Source organism: Hermetia illucens, chromosome 4 (assembly GCF_905115235.1).
Source record: "Hermetia illucens chromosome 4, iHerIll2.2.curated.20191125, whole genome shotgun sequence".
In the NCBI taxonomy this organism is placed as follows: Eukaryota; Metazoa; Arthropoda; class Insecta; order Diptera; family Stratiomyidae; genus Hermetia; species Hermetia illucens.
In genome coordinates this window covers 106048368-106070870 of record NC_051852.1, presented here as the reverse complement: position 1 = coordinate 106070870, position 22503 = coordinate 106048368, and the positions used below count along the sequence as shown (strand labels likewise).

The 22503-nt window shown below is 40.9% G+C and overlaps 1 protein-coding gene across 2 annotated transcripts in view; it reads right to left on the bottom strand.

Annotated features, from left to right (window-relative positions):
• The window catches only part of LOC119654354 (ecdysone receptor), an 834675-nt gene that overhangs the window by 13704 nt on the left and 798468 nt on the right, over positions 1-22503 (bottom strand). Inside the window, exons 6-8 of one of the 2 annotated variants that reach the window (XM_038059699.1) lie at positions 5503-5984; positions 5083-5229; positions 4858-5010 (exon numbers count right to left, since the gene is read on the bottom strand). In XM_038059699.1, coding sequence (XP_037915627.1) covers positions 4858-5010; positions 5083-5229; positions 5503-5984 — 782 coding nt within the window. Of the gene's footprint in view, positions 1-4857; positions 5011-5082; positions 5242-5502; positions 5985-22503 lie in introns of both variants that reach the window. The other variant, XM_038059698.1, reaches the window with a different exon arrangement.

The window sequence follows — 22503 nt, the reverse complement described above, 5'->3', positions numbered from 1 at the left end:
CTGCGATGAGGAAACAATTTTGAATCGCAAAGCTCGTCCTTAAAAGAAACCGCCAAACCTAAGTCAAAATCTCAAGTTTTGCATCCGTAAAAACACCTTATTCGCTGCATTGTCGAACTTCACGAAAAATTCTTTGGAGAGAAGAAAAAACGATAAGATGTCGATACCATCGGCGTAAGCTACCACTTGCTTAGGCAAGGTATTTTTCGAAGCATTTTATCATCATAGATTCCCGAGAATTCGATCTTTTCAACTATGTACAACTGCCAATAGACTCTTGCGAACTTCAGTAAAGTTTACGTACGTATTTAGTCAACTTTTAGGCAAGTAAACATCTGCTCAAGCCAGGCTGGCTTTTTCTGGCTAAGCATATGGCCCTTGTCAGATCAAAAAATTTAAACAATTAACTATTGCGAACTTTATACCTATTTTTTTATTTATATTATCATTTCATATTCTTGGCCTGAAGAAACCAAATTTTGAAGATTTATCCTCCTATAGTCAGCCATTGTTTTTCGTAGTCGACCAACACTCAGAACCATAGAAGGCGACAGAGTGGACGACACTGCGACAAATTTTGGATTCCAAACGTTCGTTGATGCGTCGATTACAAAGAATACCAGTTGTAGAGCGCCACTTCATTGAAGTTGCGCTAATACATCAAGCAATTTCGATCGCGCTTCCATCATAGGAACAAAGGAGTGATGTGAGGGCGTTTCCTTAACCAACACCGAAGGAGACCCGAAGCTATTTTGATATACTTGCAATATTTTCAACTTTGTCCTCCACAATTTCACCCAGTGCAGGAGTTCCTTTGGCACTAGGATGTGCCCGAAAGCCTACCAGATGAGTTTGTGCGGCACAAGGTTAATTGTCTTATGTATAGCCACGAATGCAATATAGAGAGGACGATGCTTACTGGTGATGTTTTTCCATTAGCAACCAAGTAGTTCCGCAGTTCTTGCTAAACCCCGCTTAGTTCACGGTAATTTGAACGATTTCGCGAATGCGGTTGTCAAAATAACAACGGACGGTAATTGGAACCTTCTGCTGGACGGCCTTTCTGTTTCCATATTAAGATGGTTGCGCTTTCCTACCAGTCAAATAGTGTTCTACCCTCCTCAATAATGCAAAAACTCAGTGAGGGTGTTGGTTCCCAGCCCTTCGTTTTCTAGAGTTCAACTCCGATATCGTCCAGTCTCCTGGCTTTCCACAGTTTCAACAGTTTGGTTGTTTCTTCAACTTTTGTTGCACTGAGTGCTTGAGAAAGTGGTGGACAAGCAAATTCTTCTGTTGAAATCTACTCGAAGTATTCTGCCGAGTTGACGATCGATAAGTGAAGTCCCGTTCTTGTCATTAACAAAACAGATGTGTGCACGTCAACTTTTGAAAAGCCGATACACTTCTGTCCCTCTACCCCGAGTGTCAAGTTTATCATAGAAAGTTTTGTAATACGTCGCGAGCCAGTGAAATATTTATCATTTTTTAAGCACCAGTTACACGGAAAAATAATACTCCCTCTAGATCGCGCACGATTGGGCAACAAAAATATATTTCACTTGGAAAAGCATATTATGTAACTTTATTTAAAAGGAAATGGCGGTGACCTCCATTCCACTTTAAGATAAATTGAACAGTTTTTGCGAACTGTGCGCTTGATATTCTTAATAGCGGATGGCCTATAAAATACCTTGCCCATCTTTGGGCACTAGTACCCCATTGAAATAAAGCACAACTTCACCTAATACACACACAATCTGGGCCATTAACCGCAGAAAACAGAGGACTTCCACAACAAGGCCAATCTGATCAGAAGGACAATTTCTAAAAAAATTACTTGTAAGTCGATACATCGTTTTCCGTGGCACCAACTTAAACTTCGGCACACCACATACAACGTTCATAGGGACCGACCAATAATTACCAGCGGAATTGCTGAGTACAAACGAAAGGTTGGGCACATAACCAAGAACAGATAATAGCTGAAGATAGCCGTATCGAATAGAAACATCTAGTGACGAGTGTTAGCAACAACATTCCTAATTCGTCACCAGCAGTTTAAGACTTTCTGGGTATATCCGCCATCCATTTCTGTAAGGTTACTTATTTTGTAGATCTCTGTACTTTGGCTAAAAAACATTCTATTGCATCTCATTTCTAGCTAATTTGAAATACTAAACTCATTTCTAGAAATACAAGATTTTAAACAGTTCTAAAGGAAAAAGAGCTGACGAAAACAAAGTGCGGTGTTGTGTAGTGAGGTGAGATATGGAGTGTTCTCTAGAAAAAGAAATTTGAGAAAATTTACTCTCATTACAACCTTCAAGATCTTTGCAGTAGTCGTCTTTGGTCTTGCTGGCACCACACATTGCTGTAGTTTGATCGATGACGATCAACCTCCTATACTATATACGCGGTTGCCATAGACCGCTACGCGTCATCCAGTGGGCTCTCAAACAACAGCTATTGACCAACCTTTTGAACCACAACCCACTTAGAAATTATTTATTATATATGGCAGGCCTCATTCTCAGAACAAACCAAGGGAAATGGAATAAATCTATGCATAATATACAATTTAAACTTCAGAAAAGAATGAGGTGCGTAAAATATGTAGTTGAAGAACCCCTTGAGATCTAGTTTTGTCAACAATAGACAAATCAAGAAAGACAAACAACCATCATTGAAGATCATAATCTCAAACTTGCGGGGATTTTTTATGGATGCTAATGAAATATGCAAAATGACTCCAAAATTACATAAAATTATGAGGCAGGCATAATTCACATAGGAGTGAACAGGAGGCAAATCAAAAGAAGATGAGTTGCAAGGTACTCTAATTTTTGAAAAATTAAAAGAAAAAAACTGTTGAATACCTCATCGAAAAACTCAAATCTGAAGGATACTTTAAATAAAGGATCAATTCATTGCCTGATTCGATCAAACGAATGAAAATGGTATTGACGCAATTCCTGATGCCTAACTCGGCCCTACCAAGAATGAGGCATCAACCAAACATTCACAAATAAGGCAATGCCATGGGGGAAATACCAATCAAATGATTGATATGCGCAATCAGAAAACTGGCAGCATTTACAACTGCACAACAATGCGAAACACATCAGAAGTTATCGAGCGGCTGAAGGACTGCCGTATAGAAGATGATAATGAATTTTCAATTGTTATCGATACCTCCAAACCCTCAGGACTTTACGCCAAAAGATTCGTCGCAAGAGAGAAAAAACGCTGGAACAGCTGAAGAGCACCATGAAACAGAGTTTTCCAGATGCCTGCAACGGTGGAAACACCGGCGGGAAAAGTGTATTCGCTCCCAAGGGGAGTATTTTGAAGAGCATAAATTAGAACAATTGTAAATATTTGTAATAAAGAGTTACTGAGAAAGTCCTGGAACTTTTTGATCAGATCCCAGACTTCGACCCATTATAACTTTGTTAGTAATGATGCAATTTCCACCATGCTCTAGATTACGGCTTGCTGCATCGTGATTCATGGATGAACTTAAGAGGGCTTTTGTAGTCAATTACTAAAAATTATAGTAATATACTATAATTAACTTTATTTGAACATATATCGGTGCGGAGGGTATTTTGGAGCCTAGACATCATATAGCGGCATCATCTTGATTTTTTTTTTAATTTTTAGGTTGGGTAGTTTCTGAGAATGGATTCGTGGAAAAATGATCACTTTCTCCACCCCGCACTCCCCACCTTTTCAACAAATGTTAAAACTAAGACTGGTTTCGGAAAGTAATAATCGCGACCTTTCATTTGATACCCCCCATGAATATATTTAGTTAAAAAAATGCACACACCCCTTTCGCATGTATGCTCTTCCCCCCACCCCGTAAACTAGACGTAGAATTATGATATATGTGTGAGCATTCACAGTTTCAACCTTTCCACTAAATTTGCTGTCAATCGCTATAATCGTTTTCGAGAAAAGTGGATGCGGTAGACAGACAGACGGACGGACAGGCAGACAGACTGTAAACCGATTTTAATCAGGTTTTGTTTTACACGAAACCTTAAAAATGAAGGAGCAAAGGATCAAACTTAGAATTAGGACATCGTTAAGACGTATCAAATCACATATACCAAGTGGCTGCTTTATCAATGATCCATAGGCTCTGTTTAAGCAAGAAAAAATGAATAAGGATACAAAATGAATATGTTGCGAAAATCTCATTTATCTGAATATCCAATAAGTATATTCTGCCCTCTTTGCTGATTCTGTTGAATTCTCTTCTCTTGAGTTATCATAACACAATGCATTTCGAACAAGCAGTGTTTTTCGGTGTTTTAGAAATAGAGATAGTCGTAATCTTGGAGAGTTAGCCACATCGAACTGGCTTATTCATCTTTGATTTGATATAAAATAAGATACGTAATCTAGCACTACCCCCATTTCTTTTTCATGAGATCAAGAAAAAAAATATAAGTTAAGCCAGTGTAGGACAATAAACAATTTTTAAGGGTCCTTAATCCAGAACAAACTGCTGCAGGCCCTATCGGACAAAGAAAACTTTCATATAACTCGTTACGTATGAACCCTATTTAAAGACATATTTCAAATTTGAGATTCTAAATCCTCGCGATGCTCCAGGTGACCAGGTGCAATTAACCGTCAGATGAGTTGCAATTGGATTATATAAATTCGTAGGGTCATAGTTCTCAATATTCACTCAATTGGCGACCTGCTTGCATGGATTTTGTCCTGCAGCATCCCGAAACGAAATTGAATTGAATTGCTACGACGCAATTTACGACTCTCACCATTTCAAACATTAAAATATTTGATATGAATTTCAAAATGTATTAACAACCAAACTGTACTCACTTTTAATAACGTAATTTGGTCCTCTTGCGGAATCCGCGTGAAAGCCGGCAGACCTTTAGCAAACTCAACAATTAATTGTACTGTAAGGATTGTAATTTCCGTTATATGTCGAAAACTGACATCGTGTGGACTTTCATTTTCATCCGGTGACGTCTATAATTCAATAAAAAAAGAACAGTATTAGTAGAAGTCCTGGAAAAATTGTCAAATATACAGATATACAACCATTATTCGTCGAAGATCCTCTTCTGATGGTTGTTCGTAACCATCCTGGTACCAAATTAACTTATAGATGACTGCTAATTGATTATGAGTTAATGGAGGTATATTTCGTGCACGATTTTCGGCTAAGAGCTTTTCGGGCAGTAATTGCTGGAAGAAAAACTGAAATTTATTTGAAATAAATATGAGAATGAATTTAGAATTCCATTGGGATGATAGAAAGTTGTTCGAAATTTGGATAGATGATAGAGATTCGTAGAATTTTCAGTGGTGACGTAGTGAGTATAATTTCGGGTGCCGAAAGTCCAATGTTATATGCTAGATGTTTGCTGAATTTGATATGTGATTTTGATTATGAATAGTAAGTTTAGTAGCAGTTTTAGGGCTAGTTTTACAGTATTATGGTGTTCTGAAGGTACTTACCGCACTGTCCGCATGTGGAGGCGGATCACATGTCATCATCTCCAACACCTCATTCCGAATACTATCAGTTGTACTGACAGCAGGCGATGTCTGTTGCTTATCTCTCTCCTTCTGCGCTTTCTTTTCTTTTCGTTTCATAGCACACTGATTTTCGGGCACAACACATTCGGGTCGCATCCCAACAGCAAGGCATTTTTTCAGTCGACACTCCTGACATTTTCGTCGCATGTACATGTCCATTTCGCAGGCATGTCCAAACTTACAACAGTAGACAGCATTTTTTGTAACGCTCCGCCGAAAAAATCCTTTACAGCCTTCACAGGTAAGTGCATTGTAATGATAGCCGGATGCCCGATCACCACACACCAAACACAATTCTTCTTGCAGACGTGGTGCCGGTCCCTTTTTCGCTTTTTTCGCATCGGAACCATCATTTGTGGAATAACCGTTCAGACTGCTGGAAGGTGATAGATCTTCACGACCTGAAAAAGAAATAATAGATTTTATTAGAAGATATTCAGCCTCAGTTTTGATAGTAGTTTTATATTTTTTCGTAAGTAATGTAACGCAATTGGTTGGTCAATATATGGATTCACAGTAGGGGCAGATCTAGGAATAGAATCAAACAAGTGTGGGAGGAAATAACGAAATTCTTCTTTTTTATTATATAGATCCATGCTTTCCATTCTGAATGGAATATAATAACGTTTCAATATTTGCCGTGGTTTCGTGCGATAGCACGAACTCGAGAAGTCCAATTTTCAATGCCTCAAACGCATAGATCCAGCTGAATTTGAACATTGCAGACTATTTCTATAGGACTACGACTTCAGAGGACTCAGCACAAAAAATCAAATTGGGTCAAATCACACAATCGAAGTAACCTTCGTGAGAGGTAGTCACACTCTCAAATCATCCAAGTAAAATTGACTATCGTTGTGTTCGCTGCGTAGCAGTTAGCACCGTTCTACTAGAGACACATGTTTACGAGGGCCAGATCGTTCAGATCAATTCAAGCCAACAGCAAAAGGTTATCATTAATCTGTAGCACTCACCGTTGACGAAAATGGCCTCACCAACGTCGTTTTGCAGGAAGTACGGACCAATGACACCGCCGGCCCAAAATACGCAGCAACAGTAATTTTTTGTGGATACATTACCATCTGGTGAGCCTGAGGTGGGTTGACCTAGCCATAACCAACCGAAAAGGTCCCTTGTCGCTTCAGATAATTTTTCAATCAAAATCAGGGTCCTCTTCTAAACGTTCTGATGCCCAGTGAGCGAATAGATTACGTTGTCTATCATCATTACCTCTGAACCCCTCAGTCAAGTGAATTTTGTACTGATGGAAGTCCAAATCCAGACGCAAAATATATCAAGTTTGGAAGAAATTGGCTGCCTCATATTCTCCTGTAAATTTCGCGGACAGCGTTCTCGGCCGGTGTTCCCTTAACGTACGTATGCTTGCGTTGGTAGTGTACCGAACCAATCGTATCGAATTTGACCACCAAATATTAGAGAATCGACTTTGAAGGGCCACCGCCTGCGTAAAATGAGCGGACAGTGCACAACGTAATGAACACTCTTTTTGATATGTGTGTGTTTATGTTTGTTTTGCTACACGAGGCCCCGGGAAGCTAGCGATGCAAGGCTAATCACAGCGGTCTGCCTTACTTTGACTCCCGATGAGAACGAATGACAGGTTGTTGCCTATGATGCCAGCAGTTGGAATATGCTATCAATGGCCAGAAGAGTTGCTTCTTGCTGCACCTTGTTGTTCAGACGTGAAAACAAAGTTGTAGGCGGTAAAATGAAGCAAATGGAAGGATGAATTCGAAGCTAGAGTCTAAGTCGAGCTTCTCTTATAAAAGTGCCCAGCACTCTCTGAAAAGACCAATCATCCGTCGCGAGAAGGTCTGATAAAGGTCTCTACGATTTAATCCAGTCGAGAGTAGCCTTGCAGCTCGAGAACTTGTCATGCTGAAAGATACTGTGGCCATTTGTGCCTTCTACTGGATCACAGGCCAGTGAAAGAACCGCCCCGCTTTCCTTAATAAATAGCTGGTAGACAATGCGTACATTACGGGGTATTTCCTGTAACCAGGGCTTACTAAGTATATCATGAAAGATTTCGATAAAGAACTTGCCTGTCTCCAAAGAAATTCTTCGTTCCATTCAGCGCGAATGGAAATGTATCTAAGTAGAGGGAGGGGGAAAAGAGATGCTAGCCACCTCGGTTTCTTTAGCCGCTTCATTTGCCTTTTCATTATAAAAATCACCGCTATGCCCAGGATATCAGAGGACAGAAATCTTTCTAAGCCAGACTTTCTTCGTTTCATCGTTGTAATTGGTCGGCATTTTACTGGTGAGGGCGTTAACGGTTTCAAGAGAATTCGTGATGATTATAATTTTGTCGACCTTTGTGACGCCTGATAGCTTTGTGGCTTGCCAGTTGACGAGGAGCCCGCCTGAAATAGAAACTGCGAATATCCTGAACAGGAAGTGGTTCGAACTTTGAGAGAATCGCGCCGAGATTGTTCTCTCCAAAAAGATAATTGTTTTCTGGTGTTCAAGGAAGATGCTATTGATGTTATCTTAAAAACGTCTGTGTGAGCCCTTAAGAAGGCGGTTGAGAAGGATTTTCAAGTTTAACGGGCAATTTGAGGCTTCTACATTGATTGGGGAAGAGAACTGCCTGGTGGTCGGCTGGTGTCTTTGGTTAGTTCCCTGGAATCCCCTGTTACTACGGTAAGGAAATCATCATCATATTGGAACACTTTTCATCGAGCGAGGAAGTGTAGGTATTGAAAAACACCGAACTCACGGCGCACCCTTGGCTAAGGCCATTGTTAACCGAAACCATAGGATAATGTAGGGAGGCAGCTTCATATCAGACATCACGTCCATCAACAGACATTTGAACTCATTTGCTGCCTGACTACCTTCTAACCCAATATGGCCTGGAGACCAAAGTATGCGGCTCTTCCGGCACATTTATGAAATGATTTAGTCGCACTTAAAACGAGAATACATTGTTGGTATTTATGACAAATAGATATTTGGTTAGCAAACGACATTGCTCAATTATTACTCTTCTTCTTAATCATTTATCTTGTTTAAAAGCCGAGTTCTGGATGGATCACCACACCGCCATCTAAGGTATCAAGCCATTATTGGATCGATCTGTATTTTCGCCGTTATCCAGTTTTAGCAAGAGACTTCTCGTCAGCCTGAATTACATATTCATGCCATTGAAGATGGCTCTTTCACAATTTTTCCACGACCGATACGAGCCCATATCAATCACGGAAGTCCTCAGTTTAAATGTGATCAGGACGTGTTACGACACTGGTCCGTTGGACCTTTGGCTGTTTGTCTTCATTATCGCGAGGCGTAGTTCATTGTCTTTGATAGTCGACTAGAACTCAGAGCATAGATGGCGCAGAATGGACGACACTGCGGGAAATTGAGCCAAATGAATTTCTTGAGACATATGAGAAAGAAAAAAGGCGCATTAAAACTGAGATTTTAAATAATGCGTACTTCATTTGTTTTAGACAGCTTCTTTTTGGAAGAAGCGCTTAAGGTGGATGCGAATTCCAAATTGATCAATTAAATTAAATCAAATTCAAGAATCGACTTAGGATATGTAAAAAATATGTTTTCCCATCTTGAACGCGTCCTGTTAACCGCATGACCGAAATTCGAGATCAAATACCCCAATAAACTGGAAAATCTCCTAAAAACGTACCAAAAACCGCTTTATCAATCAAATGACTCCAAAACTAATAAAAAATCATCTCAATTCCTTCCTGATTTGTTTTCGTGATATGCACGATACTCGTGGCAGTCGTGAAATATCTAACCTTGAATTTTGTCAATCAACTTTTGCATTAATCAGGAAGTATGGTTGCGGATCCACCATATATATATAGAAGTGTGTAAACGTATCTACAACAGATCCCATCACGAAACTATTTTCGATTTCGATTTAATCAAATAAAGCAGCCTCTGAATGTGAGTGGCAAGCCCCGAAAACCGAAAAATGTCTTTAGAATTACAAATAAGATTCGTTTTTTTCCATTGGCATTCTTGATATGTTTTTAATGATAGCCAGTCCGCGTTCTGGCAATGGTGGTTTAGGGGCTACAGTGGACTCAAAGTTTGATGCGTTTTATAGCATGAACAAAAGTTACGTGTATGAAATTTAATTTAGCGCTAAAAGACGATGTAGATTAGTCGCGGTAATAAATAATACGAAATGTGAGGAATGTTGATTAATGAGTATCGAAGAGAGGTAGCAATACTGAAAATTCTTTGGGGATTATTGATCAGACACGGGTATTACATTCCGAATTAAAAAGGTGTGAGACACAAGAGAATGTACAGTCAATATCGCTTAGAAAATACTCGTATGAAAAATGTCACCAGGTTGGTTTCTTACAATTCCTGACTTAAATTGGGTCGAGATACATATGGGGAAGTAACTGAAGTTCTCAAAAAGTCGTTCTATCCCCACTCGCCTTCCACTGGGCTCTTACCAGCGTATCACGGTTCATCAAAAACAATATCCTTTCTATATTCTAACTTGATCACCCTGTGGCCAACATTTTTAAATAATTCTCCTTTCCTCTGTACAATTCTAAACAAACCACACGCTCAAAAATGTTTAAAAAGAAAAGAAAATCTAATCAAATACATGTTGAAGACCTCTTTCTGCTGAGAATGCCGAACGGCACGTTTCATTGACTTCGAGATTTGTTTTTGAAAATCTGTAGGCTCGACGTTTCGAACCAAGGTCGATTGTTGAGCTTTTGTTTATAACGTTTGTGATGTAATTGAATGATTTCTTGATTTTTTACCTCCATTTTTCGGTCTCAGTACTATTTGATCTGCGAATTTCGCAGTTTCGAGTTTTGTCAATGCATTGATATGTATCGCACATATTTTAATTGTAGAATTTTTTGACTTTCGAAAACATTGTGTTACACAAGAGAGGATGTTTCGCTTTTAGGTTCATTGAATTATTCATAGGAAACCCAAATGCAATGCAAATTCTATATCGTGTTTTTTTTAAATATGCAATGCGCAATAACATTAGGGAGTATCCTTGCGAGATTTAACTCAGGATACCCTTTTATACGAACAGAAAATAAAATTCTAGCTTATATTCAAATTCTTTCTTCTGAGCTATACAAGCTGAGCTGTCAAAACCAGTACGAAAGCTATGAACTCCAAGAGTGTGATGGATACGGAATACAAACTCTTTCGAGAGCTTTATTTGCCTCATTTAATCTAACATTTGTAGAATATGAAACTAGTTGTTCATTTCTCTAATTCACAGTTTGATCAACTAAAACTTTTTCAGCAGTACGCACGTTCAACGTCCGACGTTTTAGGATACATTGAATGACACAGATCGAACCATTTTTGTAATCTTAAGGGTGTCAAGGCCGTTTTTTTGGCTTTTTTTAGAAATTTTTCGTGAAGAACTGGAGAAAGATGCAAATACGAATTTTTCACGATAGATTTATTAATATCTTAAGCGTGCATAGTAACTTTTCCAGCCCGATCACATAGTTCGTTATTGAAATACAGAGCAATTTATACACCTATCTCTAAAAAAAGGTGTTTTTCTGCTACCACGCTAGAGGGCGCTGGGATCATCTTAGAGAAAAAAATAAACAGTATTTTAACGTACAGACTTAACTACAGTCCGCAAACTAGGATTATTAAAAGATATTAAAAACTAAATTTTTGGTGCCTTGTTAAACTTTTTTTTTTGAATTTTGGCTTTTTCAATGAATAAAAAAAAATTACTGAATGAATCGCAATTATCCTAGTTTGCGGACTGTAGAAATATGTTCTGAGTCGTGAAAATTTCAAAAAATTTCGTTGAATAGATTTTGAGCTATGGTGGCAGCCGATTTTCAACATGCGGTTTCAAGAAAAACGCATTTAAAAAGTAGAATGCGATTTTTAGCCATAAAGCCTTAACTGACCATTAATCTGCTATACCTGGTCCATAAGCCTTGAAGAAACACATGTACGGCCTTGGCTTCAATTCTTGTCCTTTTAGCGAAGTCATTCGAGCGTCATTCGGAGCGATAAATACGAGCTTTACTACGGCGATCGACATAAATCTGGCATATAACTTAACGTGTTTAACACTATAATTTCCGATCGACTCCGAATCAAATCACTTTGCCCATATATTCTACACTATATCTAGATACAATTGATGCTAGAAAAAAAATCTATTCCGCGGATCCGAAACACGGGATGACCCCCTTAAGCATGAACGCCAACCAGATATCTCAAACTTAAAGTGTTCTTGAAATGTCCTTTTAAAAACGTCTTTTTTTAATTTGGGATATGAGGAATCCGAAGTCCACATCTACTTGATGTTAGACCGGATTAAATGGAGAGCACCTTACTCTCACTTTTTTGGTCTATGTATTCCTCGTTTTGGGTATAGCACCCAATCATTCAAAACATAGAAAGAATGACCACCGGTTTCCACCAGGGCAGAAACAACTCTTCCGACGCTGTCTCACAGGCTTAAAGTATTGGCGGTTTTAAGTTGGATATAATTCGCAATTTGTTTTATATAAAAAGGAACGATTTCCATCTGTTGCCACTTTCGGTGACGCAGTCCCGAGGGCAAAGAGAGGTAGCGTCTGATGCGTTGCCCCTGTCCTGGAAGAAGTTATGTTCTAAGAAAATTTTAAAGTATAATAATAATTATTATCTATTTCCCGCACCAAACCTCGTTCCTCATTTTAAGGCAAAGCGATTCAGTATATTTTTAAAGGATTTATGGATCATTTTACCGATTGTGGAAATTAACTTTTTCTTTGACTTATAGCCTTTAGAAACCAAGTGATCTCAGTAATTGAGGTAAAATGTATTCATTCATCAACATTTTTTTTTGTTAAATCAAAAGGAAATAAAAGTAATAATGACCATGGAAGTTTATCGGACTATTTGAAAGACAGAACTAACAAGCATGTTTTTTCTGTCAAGACAATACTTCAAACAACTCACAGAATGATCGAGGTAGTATACTAAACTGACTATCCAGTTCCAACAACTTTTGAATTACTGTTACTGTTACGATTCCCTGCTCTACCTCATGATTCAAAACACTTTGGAAAAGATTATTTGGACGAAATCCAACAAATGATATATGAATCCTTTCACAAAATACGACTTCCATCAAAAATCAAAATCAAATTTTCATAATATTTTGCTTGCTTTGTCAAATATCCAGAACAAAGATTACATTAGAAAATATTCATAAATTATTAATTTAATTGCTGAATCGAAAAACATTTAAGTCCGATTGTCGTGGAAATTCTAGAGGATTTATTACATATTTTTCTGGTACTAACACGCGAAACTATAATAGCGGTCATGGAAGACTTTAGCCCAGTCGTTAGTTGAAGGTAATGACAAAGAAAGAAGGACTTTTCTTGGAAAAAAGTCGAATGCAATGACCTAGGCTGACACCATACCATAGCAAAACATGCTAATCAAATCTTCACTTTCGGCACGTAGCTGTTCCAAATAATGTTGGATATGAACATTCATCTGACATGTCTGAAACTCTCTTGACTCTTGATGCAAATATCTTATGTTATCATTGTTCTATAGAAAATAAGGCATCGAACTTAGCATGTAATGGTCCGCTTTGACACTGAGTTATATCCCTCACTGTGTCCAAATGTCATACATCATTGCACATCAGAGCTTCTTTGAAAAAAAAAGATCGCCGAAATTGATGCTACTTTATTTCTCTTTTTTTACAGTTTCCTTTCCAACCTCGTGTGAGTGTTTTACTCCGACGTGCCTATATTATATTTCAAGTCAATTACAATACTCATTCAATTTTAATATAGTGTTAGAATGTACCTCCTTACTCTTAGGACACCGTACATCTTTTATTTTGGGTCCATTAGATTTGTACCTGGAACTGGAACATTCAAGTTAAGTGACTTTACAATTAATAGTTTGGGTTTAGGCCCCTACCAAGTGATCTAATTATTGCTTGTCAGATTAATAGTAAAGAATATTCTTATATCTCAGTATTAATATCCCAAATAGAAATGCTAGATCAAAATAAGATTTTTTTAGGGCGTATGTTAGAAAGCTCTCCACATCCTGTTGTAGGGTTCTTCTTTTTTCAGACCGATTACCAAGTTAAATAGGACTTTCACTTTATTTAATCGATGGGAATATTAGACAAGTAAACGTGAGTGGAAACACTCTAAGGAGAGTTGTGAAGTGAGAACTTGTAGTGACCGCGGCTGCGCGACGGGAGCGGAATTTCATTCGGCTCTTTCTTAATTAATTTGCTTAAACAATGCATTTAATAGTGTGCAATTGCCTTAAAGTTCGCCGCAGATTGCACATTATTCAATGTATTCAAGCGAATTGATCTTGACAAGAGGCGAATGATTTGCCGCATCCGCAGGCGCATGCGCATGTTGCCGCAACATTGCCTAGCGAGTGAGAAAGGCTATGTAGCGGGAATAGAAGCGGTGCACGAAGAGAGAACGAGGAGAATGTTGCTAGGTGAGGAAAACGGTGCGCGGAAAAATAACTGGGAGTTGGATTTGAGATCTGGAGGACAGCGGTGGTGGCTAGAAGTTTTGATCGGGAGAAGAATTCTGAGGAGGAATAGAAGAGAAGGTGACTTATCGGGCGGTAGCGAGGAGGAGGTAGTCGGCTATATGCTGTGCCGTTCCGTCCTCAATGATTCATCTTCACTTTGTTCTCTGACTCCAGACGAAGAAGATTGAATTCTCGCGTTTGCTTGTGTTCTTTTATTTAATATTCTGCGACGGGGAGCAACTCGATTGTTGTCTCTTCTTGGAAAACACTGTGTGTGGAAGTTCTGCACACAGCTGAGAAAATTTATGAGGTTGGGATGGCATGTTAGTCATCCGAGAGTTCTGCGGGAGTTAATATATGGAGTTGACAAATTAGAGAGAGGGAGGAGTCCTCGTAATTATTATTTTTTTTCTTTTCTTATCGTTCGATTTGGATTGTTATATTAGTTAATTTTTTTTATTTCCTTTCCTTTGCCTTAATTTTTTTTTTTTCCTTCGCTTTTTCTTTTCATCCTGTGGGTTGGGTTGATCCTTCCACGAGGGATGCTAGGGCGACGGACGCTTCACGAGTTGAAGGATTGGTTCGAGAGCAATTTGTCCCGCTTCGAGACTCGAACCCGAACACGCACTCAGTGCAACAGGCAGCTCAACATCAGCCTGCTTCAACTCGTGCAGTACATTTTGAGGACAGACATGACAGAGGACATAATAAAGACAATTTTTACACACCTGACCATAGACGTAACGTTGATTTTTACGGACTTGACGACAGGTCCGGATCCGAGAACTTTCAACGACATGACGACAGATCCGGACTCGACTATAGGTATGATTTTACCGACTCTGACGAGGACGATTCGCCGTATGGATGCCAGGCACGACCGCTTAGTACCATGTCAGCGGATTGTGTTTATTCAATGTTGGCATCCTGGAACTTGGTTTTTGATGGCACATCCAAAACTTTGCCCATCAACCAATTCTTGTTCCGCGTGGAGGCTTTGACCAACACAACCCTACAAGGGGATTTTGGCCTGCTGTGTACTTATGTACACACCCTTTTCAGAGGCAGAGCAGCAGATTGGTACTGGGACTATCACCAGTCTGTCGGACGAATCGAGTGGACCTCTTTTCGTGAGGCTCTTCGCCATGAGTTTAAGGATTATCTAGATGACTGGGATATCCTTGAACTGATGAGGGAGCGCATGCAAGGCCCATCCGAAGATTTCGACAGTTACTATAAAGCTGTGCGTTCGCTAGCCAATAGGTTAGAAAATTCCTTAACGGAAGAGAAATTGGTAGAGTTGCTACGTCGTGGGTTGAGACCCGACGTTCAGAGGCAACTTCTCTATTTTCCGGCTAGTACGGTTCGCGAGCTGCGTAAGTTAGTGCAGCAGAGTGAAATTTTAGAGGAGCGTCTCTCAAGCAGGCTCTCTCACCAATTACACAGCTATTCTGCTGAATCTGAAGAGGGTGTTGACATAAAGAGCATCTCAGGAAATCCTCAGTCTGAGATTCAGAATCGTGATTTGGACTTGGTCTGCTGGAATTGTCGGCAGATTGGACATTTGTTTGAAGACTGTTGGGAGGATCCCAAAGTCTTTTGTTTCGGTTGCGGGCGCCCGAACACTCGTAAGCCCGTATGTCCAAATTGTCGAGTTCCAGAGCCCAGCCCCAGTCATCAGGGCGTTCCTGCATTGGACGCACGTGACTGCGCAGGCATTGCGACAACGTCTTCCACAGTAACTCCGAAAGTTACCGTGTTGAAGCGGTCCGATAACTCAAACATGACCTACCCGGATTTGACCCCACCACCAATTGTTTCAAGGAAACCGATGCTTTCGGTTCTGAGGCCGTTGCACGTAAGACTGCAACAATATCAAGCGGCCAGAGAACGGATCTTCGGAGTGGCAGAGATGGCGACGAAAAAACCGAAGCGCTCAACTCTTCGCTTACGCCAATATTGGATGCGAATAATGCGCAACCGTCGTCTTTACTACTCTGCCATTCTCACGAGTCGGCCCAATAATGATATTCGCCCGTATGCGGATGTCACAGTCTTGGGTGAGCGTGTTTCAGGACTGATTGATACCGGAGCCACTGTAAGTTGCTTAGCTTCGGATTTCGCCCGGAAAATTATTAACGACGGTCGGTACAAGTGGGAGAGATTACGCATCGATCTCAGAACAGCTGACGGGACTAGCCACTCGACAGTAGGCAGAGTGTTAGCTGACATCACGTTTCGTGATCGGACGGAATCGATGTCGTTCCTCCTTATCCCGTCGTTAACGCAAAATCTTTACCTTGGAGCTGATTTTGTGCGCAAGTTCGATCTCGCACAGGACTTATTTGTACCTTCCATTTGTTCAATCGAGAATGTTGAGAACGTCAATCAACACCAGCTGACGACACACCAGCGAGCAAGGCTCGATGCTGTCATTGGCAGTTTTCCATCTTTCGAGTCGGAGGGCTTAGGACGTACAAGTCTCACGACACACGTCATCGATGTCGGCGGTAACAAACCGATTAAACAGAGACACTTCTCAGTCTCTCCCGCCATCGAAAAGCTCCTCTACGAAGAGATTGATAGGATGCTGGCTTTGGGAGTCATCGAAGAATCGCAAAGCGCCTGGTCTTCGCCAGTTACCCTTGTGGTGAAACCTGGTAAAGTGCGACTTTGCCTTGATGCACGTAAAGTGAATAGTGTAACAGTGAAGGACGCTTATCCTTTACCTCTCATCGAGGGGATTTTCAGTCGTCTCTCGAAGGCTAGATTCATTACGAGTTTAGATCTGAAGGATGCGTTCTGGCAAATTCCTCTGGATGAGGCGTCCAAGGATAAGACTGCCTTCACCGTCCCAGGTCGACCACTCTATCAGTTTGTGACCATGCCGTTTGGGCTCTGCAATGCACCTCAAACCATGCAGCGACTGATGGATAAGGTCATCCCTGCTCACTTACGTCATCAAGTCTTTGTATATTTAGATGACTTGCTGCTTATTACAGAGACCTTCGACCAGCACCTGCTGCTCTTAAGCGAAGTGGCTCTCTGTATGAGACGCACTGGCTTGACGTTGAACATCCGGAAGAGCAAGTTTGTCATGAAGGAAGTTCGATACTTGGGGCACATCATCGGTAACGGGACGATTTGTACCGATCCCGACAAGGTACACGCCATTAAAGATTTTCCGCGGCCGAAAACCGTCAGGCAACTGCGGCGGTTTCTTGGGATGTGTGGGTGGTATCAGCGATTTGTGCCAAATTACGCTTCGCTGACTGCACCGTTGACAGACATGCTTCAGAAGAAGCGTCAGTTTTGCTGGTCTGAGGAAGCTATCTCGGCCTTCGACGCTCTGAAAACGAGTCTCTCCTCGGCTCCAGTTCTGCACAGCCCCGACTTCTCCAAGCCTTTCGCCATACATTGTGACGCAAGTCAACATGGCATAGGAGCGGTGCTGATGCAGAAGACAAAGGAGGGACATGAAGTTCCTATAGCGTATATGTCGAAGAAGCTTACACAGCCTCAGCGAAACTACACTGTCACTGAGCAAGAATGTCTGGCAGCGGTGGAGGCAGTGCGCAAATTCCGAGCGTATGTTGAAGGCACAACATTCGAAGTGGTAACTGACCACGCTTCGCTCAAATGGCTGATGAACCAGTCCGACCTTCGCGGCAGACTGGCCAGATGGGCATTGAAGCTTCAAGGATTCTCGTTCATCATTAAACACAGAAAGGGATCACAACATCTGGTCCCGGATTCTCTATCTCGAATGTATTCACCAGCGGAGGTGGATGCTTTGGAGAGAAGTGGGAACAACGCAGACGTGGATTTTAATTCACCACATTTTCGGTCTGCGAACTATTTGCAGTTAATAGAGCGTATTAGGGAGAATTCCAACAAACTCCCTGATCTGCAGGTATGCGACGGATTGGTATACAAACGAACCAATCATGCTTCAGGAGATGAGATGCAGGAACAACAGGCCTGGAAGCTTTGGATTCCGGAGGAGCTGACGATGGAGGTGATCACCCGTGCCCATGATCATCCTTTGAGTGCACATGGGGGGGTTGGTAAAACCTTGGGTAGACTGCGGTTGTGGTTTTATTGGCCTAAAATGGTTTCACAGGTCAAGGACTATATCCGCAATTGTGAAACGTGCAAGACGTCAAAAGCTCCCAACCAAACGCTCCAACCTCTAATGGGAAAAGCGCTCATCTCCGATCGGGTATTTCAACGTTTGTATATCGATTTGATCGGCCCATACCCCAGATCTCGCGCCGGAAATATCGGAGCAATAGTCGTTCTCGATTCTCTCTCAAAGTTTTCATTTGTGGAGCCGATTAAACGGTTTACCGCAACGTGCTGGCCGAATACTTGGAGAAGAGAATCTTTCATGTGTTTGGAATCCCTGAGTCGATCACATCTGATAATGGGGTACAGTTCAAATCTGTGGCTTTCAACGATCTTCTGAACCAGTATGGCATTCAACACATTTACACCGCTTTATACTCCCCGCAGGCAAACGCCTCGGAGCGAGTAAATCGCTCACTGTTGGCTGCTATACGCGCTTATATCGGTCCTGATCAAAGAGATTGGGATAACAAGTTGTCATCCATCAACTGTGCCTTGCGTTCAGCGAAACACGTCTCGATAGGGACATCACCCTATCACGTCGTTTTTGGGCAAAGCATGGTCACCCATGGGAGAACCTACGCCCTTTTACGACGCCTGAACGCCTTACCTGATGCGACCTTGGAGATCGGTTCTCAGGATAAACTTGCTATTCTGAGAGCAGAGGTTCAAGGGCGAATCCTCCAGGCAAGAGAGACACAGAAAAGGGGTTACAACTTGCGATCCCGAGCTCGTGAATTTCAGGTCGGAGATATCGTGTATAAGCGGCTCTTCAACTTAAGCAGTGCAGCAAAACGATATAATGCCAAATTGGATCAGAAGTTCGTGAAGGCGAAGGTCATCGGTCGAGTCGGAACGGTTCAATACGAGCTGGAGGACATGGAGGGTCGTAACCTGGGCATCGCTCACGCGAAGGACCTCAAGGCCTAATGTGGGTTTGGATCTCGGTCTACCTTTCCTCGTAAGCGCCAACACCCAGCCGCTATCAGCAGTGAGGCCCTCACTGGTCTTCAGCTTTCTTTCCTCGAGCGGGTCTCGAAAACCCAGCTGCCCTGTAGTGACCGCAGCTGCGCGACGGGAGCGGAATTTCATTCGGCTCTTTCTTAATTAATTAGCTTAAACAATGCATTTAATAGTGTGCAATTGCCTTAAAGTTCGCCGCAGATTGCACATTATTCAATGTATTCAAGCGAATTGATCTTGACAAGAGGCGAATGATTTGCCGCATCCGCAGGCGCATGCGCATGTTGCCGCAACATTGCCTAGCGAGTGAGAAAGGCTATGTAGCGGGAATAGAAGCGGTGCACGAAGAGAGAACGAGGAGAATGTTGCTAGGTGAGGAAAACGGTGCGCGGAAAAATAACTGGGAGTTGGATTTGAGATCTGGAGGACAGCGGTGGTGGCTAGAAGTTTTGATCGGGAGAAGAATTCGAAGAAGAATTCTGAGGAGGAATAGAAGAGAAGGTGACTTATCGGGCGGTAGCGAGAAGTTTTGATCTGGAGAAAGATTCGAAGAAGAATTCTGAGGAGGAATAGAAGAGAAGGTGACTTATCGGGCGGTAGCGAGAAGTTTTGATCGGGAGAAAAATCCGAAGGAGAATTCTGAAGTGGAATAGAAGAAAAAGTGACAAGTTGGTGATAAGAAAACAAAAGGAACAATTCCAGAAGGATTTCAATTAGTGGAGAAGAACAAATTGTGAATAGCAGTAAAACGTGCAAGTTCAACCCGTTATTATTCATGATTAATAATATTTAATTGTTGTTTTTTTTTATATAAAATTCTCTTTGTTTTAGTACTTGTTACACCAGCCGCCAGCCGAGCTCGGAGGGACGAACTGGGTAAGTCCTAGTTTTTACTTTCTTATCATTTATTTTTCTTTTTTTTTATTGTTTTTTTTATTAATAGTTGAATTTTAACATATTTTTTTTTTCTCTTTTCCTTTTTTTTGAACTGAATTTTGACTTTTTATTTCCTTAAAAATTATACCCCATTTTTTTGTTTTTTTGTTATGATGGTTGAACTTATATAAATGATGTGTAAATAATAAGAATTGGTTTGAGGACTTCCTCCCCTTAGTTCCTCCTTACTCCCGCGGAATTCATATGAAAAGGGACATCCTCTAATAGAATAACTGGCCGGAGGATGTCGAGGAAGGGTGGGAACCTCACCGGCCGCGCCTCGTACAAGATCCGAGGCGGAAGGGACGGCAATCGGGACGGTGATCCGTCGTGGATCTTCCCATACTTGATCGCGGCACTCGGGTCCGGAGACAAACGGCTCCACGCGCGCGGTCGAGCCGGTTTTTTTTTATTTTCCAATTTAGCTCGCGTTCTGGTTTTCATTCGATAGGCCGTCGCGAATTCCTACTTCGATTTTAAAATCCGATGCGGACCCACGCATCGGAAAAGGCACGTTGTTTTTAGTAATGAAGCGAGGGATCAAAGCGCTCAAAGGACCCCCCCACATTCCCGAGCCTGGCTAGCACAGAGGCGTGCAAGAACGTGTCGACCGAGAGCTTTGATAGAGCTGCAATCTTTGTGGGCGGACCTTCACGGTCAAATTTTGCCAATTTGTTTATCTTTTTTGGGATAGCTCTGCCCTCTAGGTCGTTATCGGCCACTCAAGGGATCGACTTGATCTCTTATTTCCAAACCTATCATTACAAACTTCATTTCTTCTTATACAAAATGCAACGTACTCAAAGATTGTTGCAAATGGAGAGGCCGTGCCGCTTGCAATATATATGTACCGTTGCGTTGCAAAAATGATCCATGTCGAGGCTGATTTTTGGGCTGTAATTTTGATGACGGACGAACTCATTTCACACTTTCTAGTAGAGACAATATACAAAATTGGCGAATTTGCGGTATACAGAACCCAGAGGTCATTCACGAAACACTACTACACGGGAAGAAGCCAGTATTTAGATCGGAGTAATGTGCTAACCATTTTCGTACCACTTTTTCAAACATACGGCCAATGCATATTAAATGAAAATATTACAATATTATAAAATAACATGTCAAGGATATTTGCTGAAAATTTCAGAGAAAAATATTACAATTTAAGCCTTTGGCAACAAATCTCCCGAGACATTTTCAAAAAAAGTCATTTTGCGATGAAGGCTATAACTCATGACTCAATCATTTGGTATATAAGTTTCCCGAGGTAACGCTATCGAATTTTTCTTTTTGTAATGATTTTTCGAATTTTGGTAACACTGGAAATTTAAAAATACAATTTTCGCTTAAAAAATCGGCATATTTGCTACTTTAAGATAAAAAATAAAAAACAAACTTAAAAAAACTCCACAGCGTTACCTCGTGAACTATACAGGGAAACTGTATCAAATGTGTCTGTGATCTGTGCCATAGATTTTAAACTACAGCCGTCACCGGCTTTAAAAACATAAAATGTATGGGAAAATCGCTTTAAAGTTCAACAGATCGCAGGAAGCGGCTCAGATCTTCGAACACTCTAAAAATGTGACATAACATTCTTGAAATGTTATGCATTCATAAGAAAATAAAAAATATGGGGGAAAAATTTCAAAACCAGAACATCCATGGTTCGCCTACTCGTCAGTTTATGACGGAGAACCACCAAAGCTACTTCAGAATCATCACATCATTACGTTCATTTCCCATCGATAGCAGACTAGAGACCCATTTTCCTCAGTGATCTAGCAAAAAGTTTGTGGCCTACAATAACTTTGAATTGCGTGCTGCTCAAAACCATGCAGTGAGTTTTGTCAATAAATTCGAAAAAAGGACGTAGCGTCTAAAATTATCGAAAGCACAGCATTTTGACCTCTTTCGATATTAAGCCTTTAATTGGAAGAAAATTACCAGCGAATGTCCTTGATTTTCTAAAGACTAATTCAATCAACCTCAAATATATATAACAGGGAAACTAAGCCCTCCTAACCAGCAAACCACCTTAAGCGGAAATTTGTTCCAATTCCTAAAAATTCAACTATGTATTGGGTTGGGGAAAAGTAATGTCGTATTTGTGGTCCAAATTTAACGCTTTATTTAACATACTTAGAATTATCCGATTTAAGTCAAATATGCGCCGTTTTGTTCGCAAACTTGTTGCCATTTAGAAGGCAACTCCATTATTTCCCTCTTATAAAACCCCCCTTGTTATTTGCAAAAAAAATACAGACAACCGGTTTTTGCAAGCCTCTTTTGAGGCGAACTTAGTAACACCAAGAGCGTTTTGCACGGACCGGAAGAGATGGTAATCACTTGGTG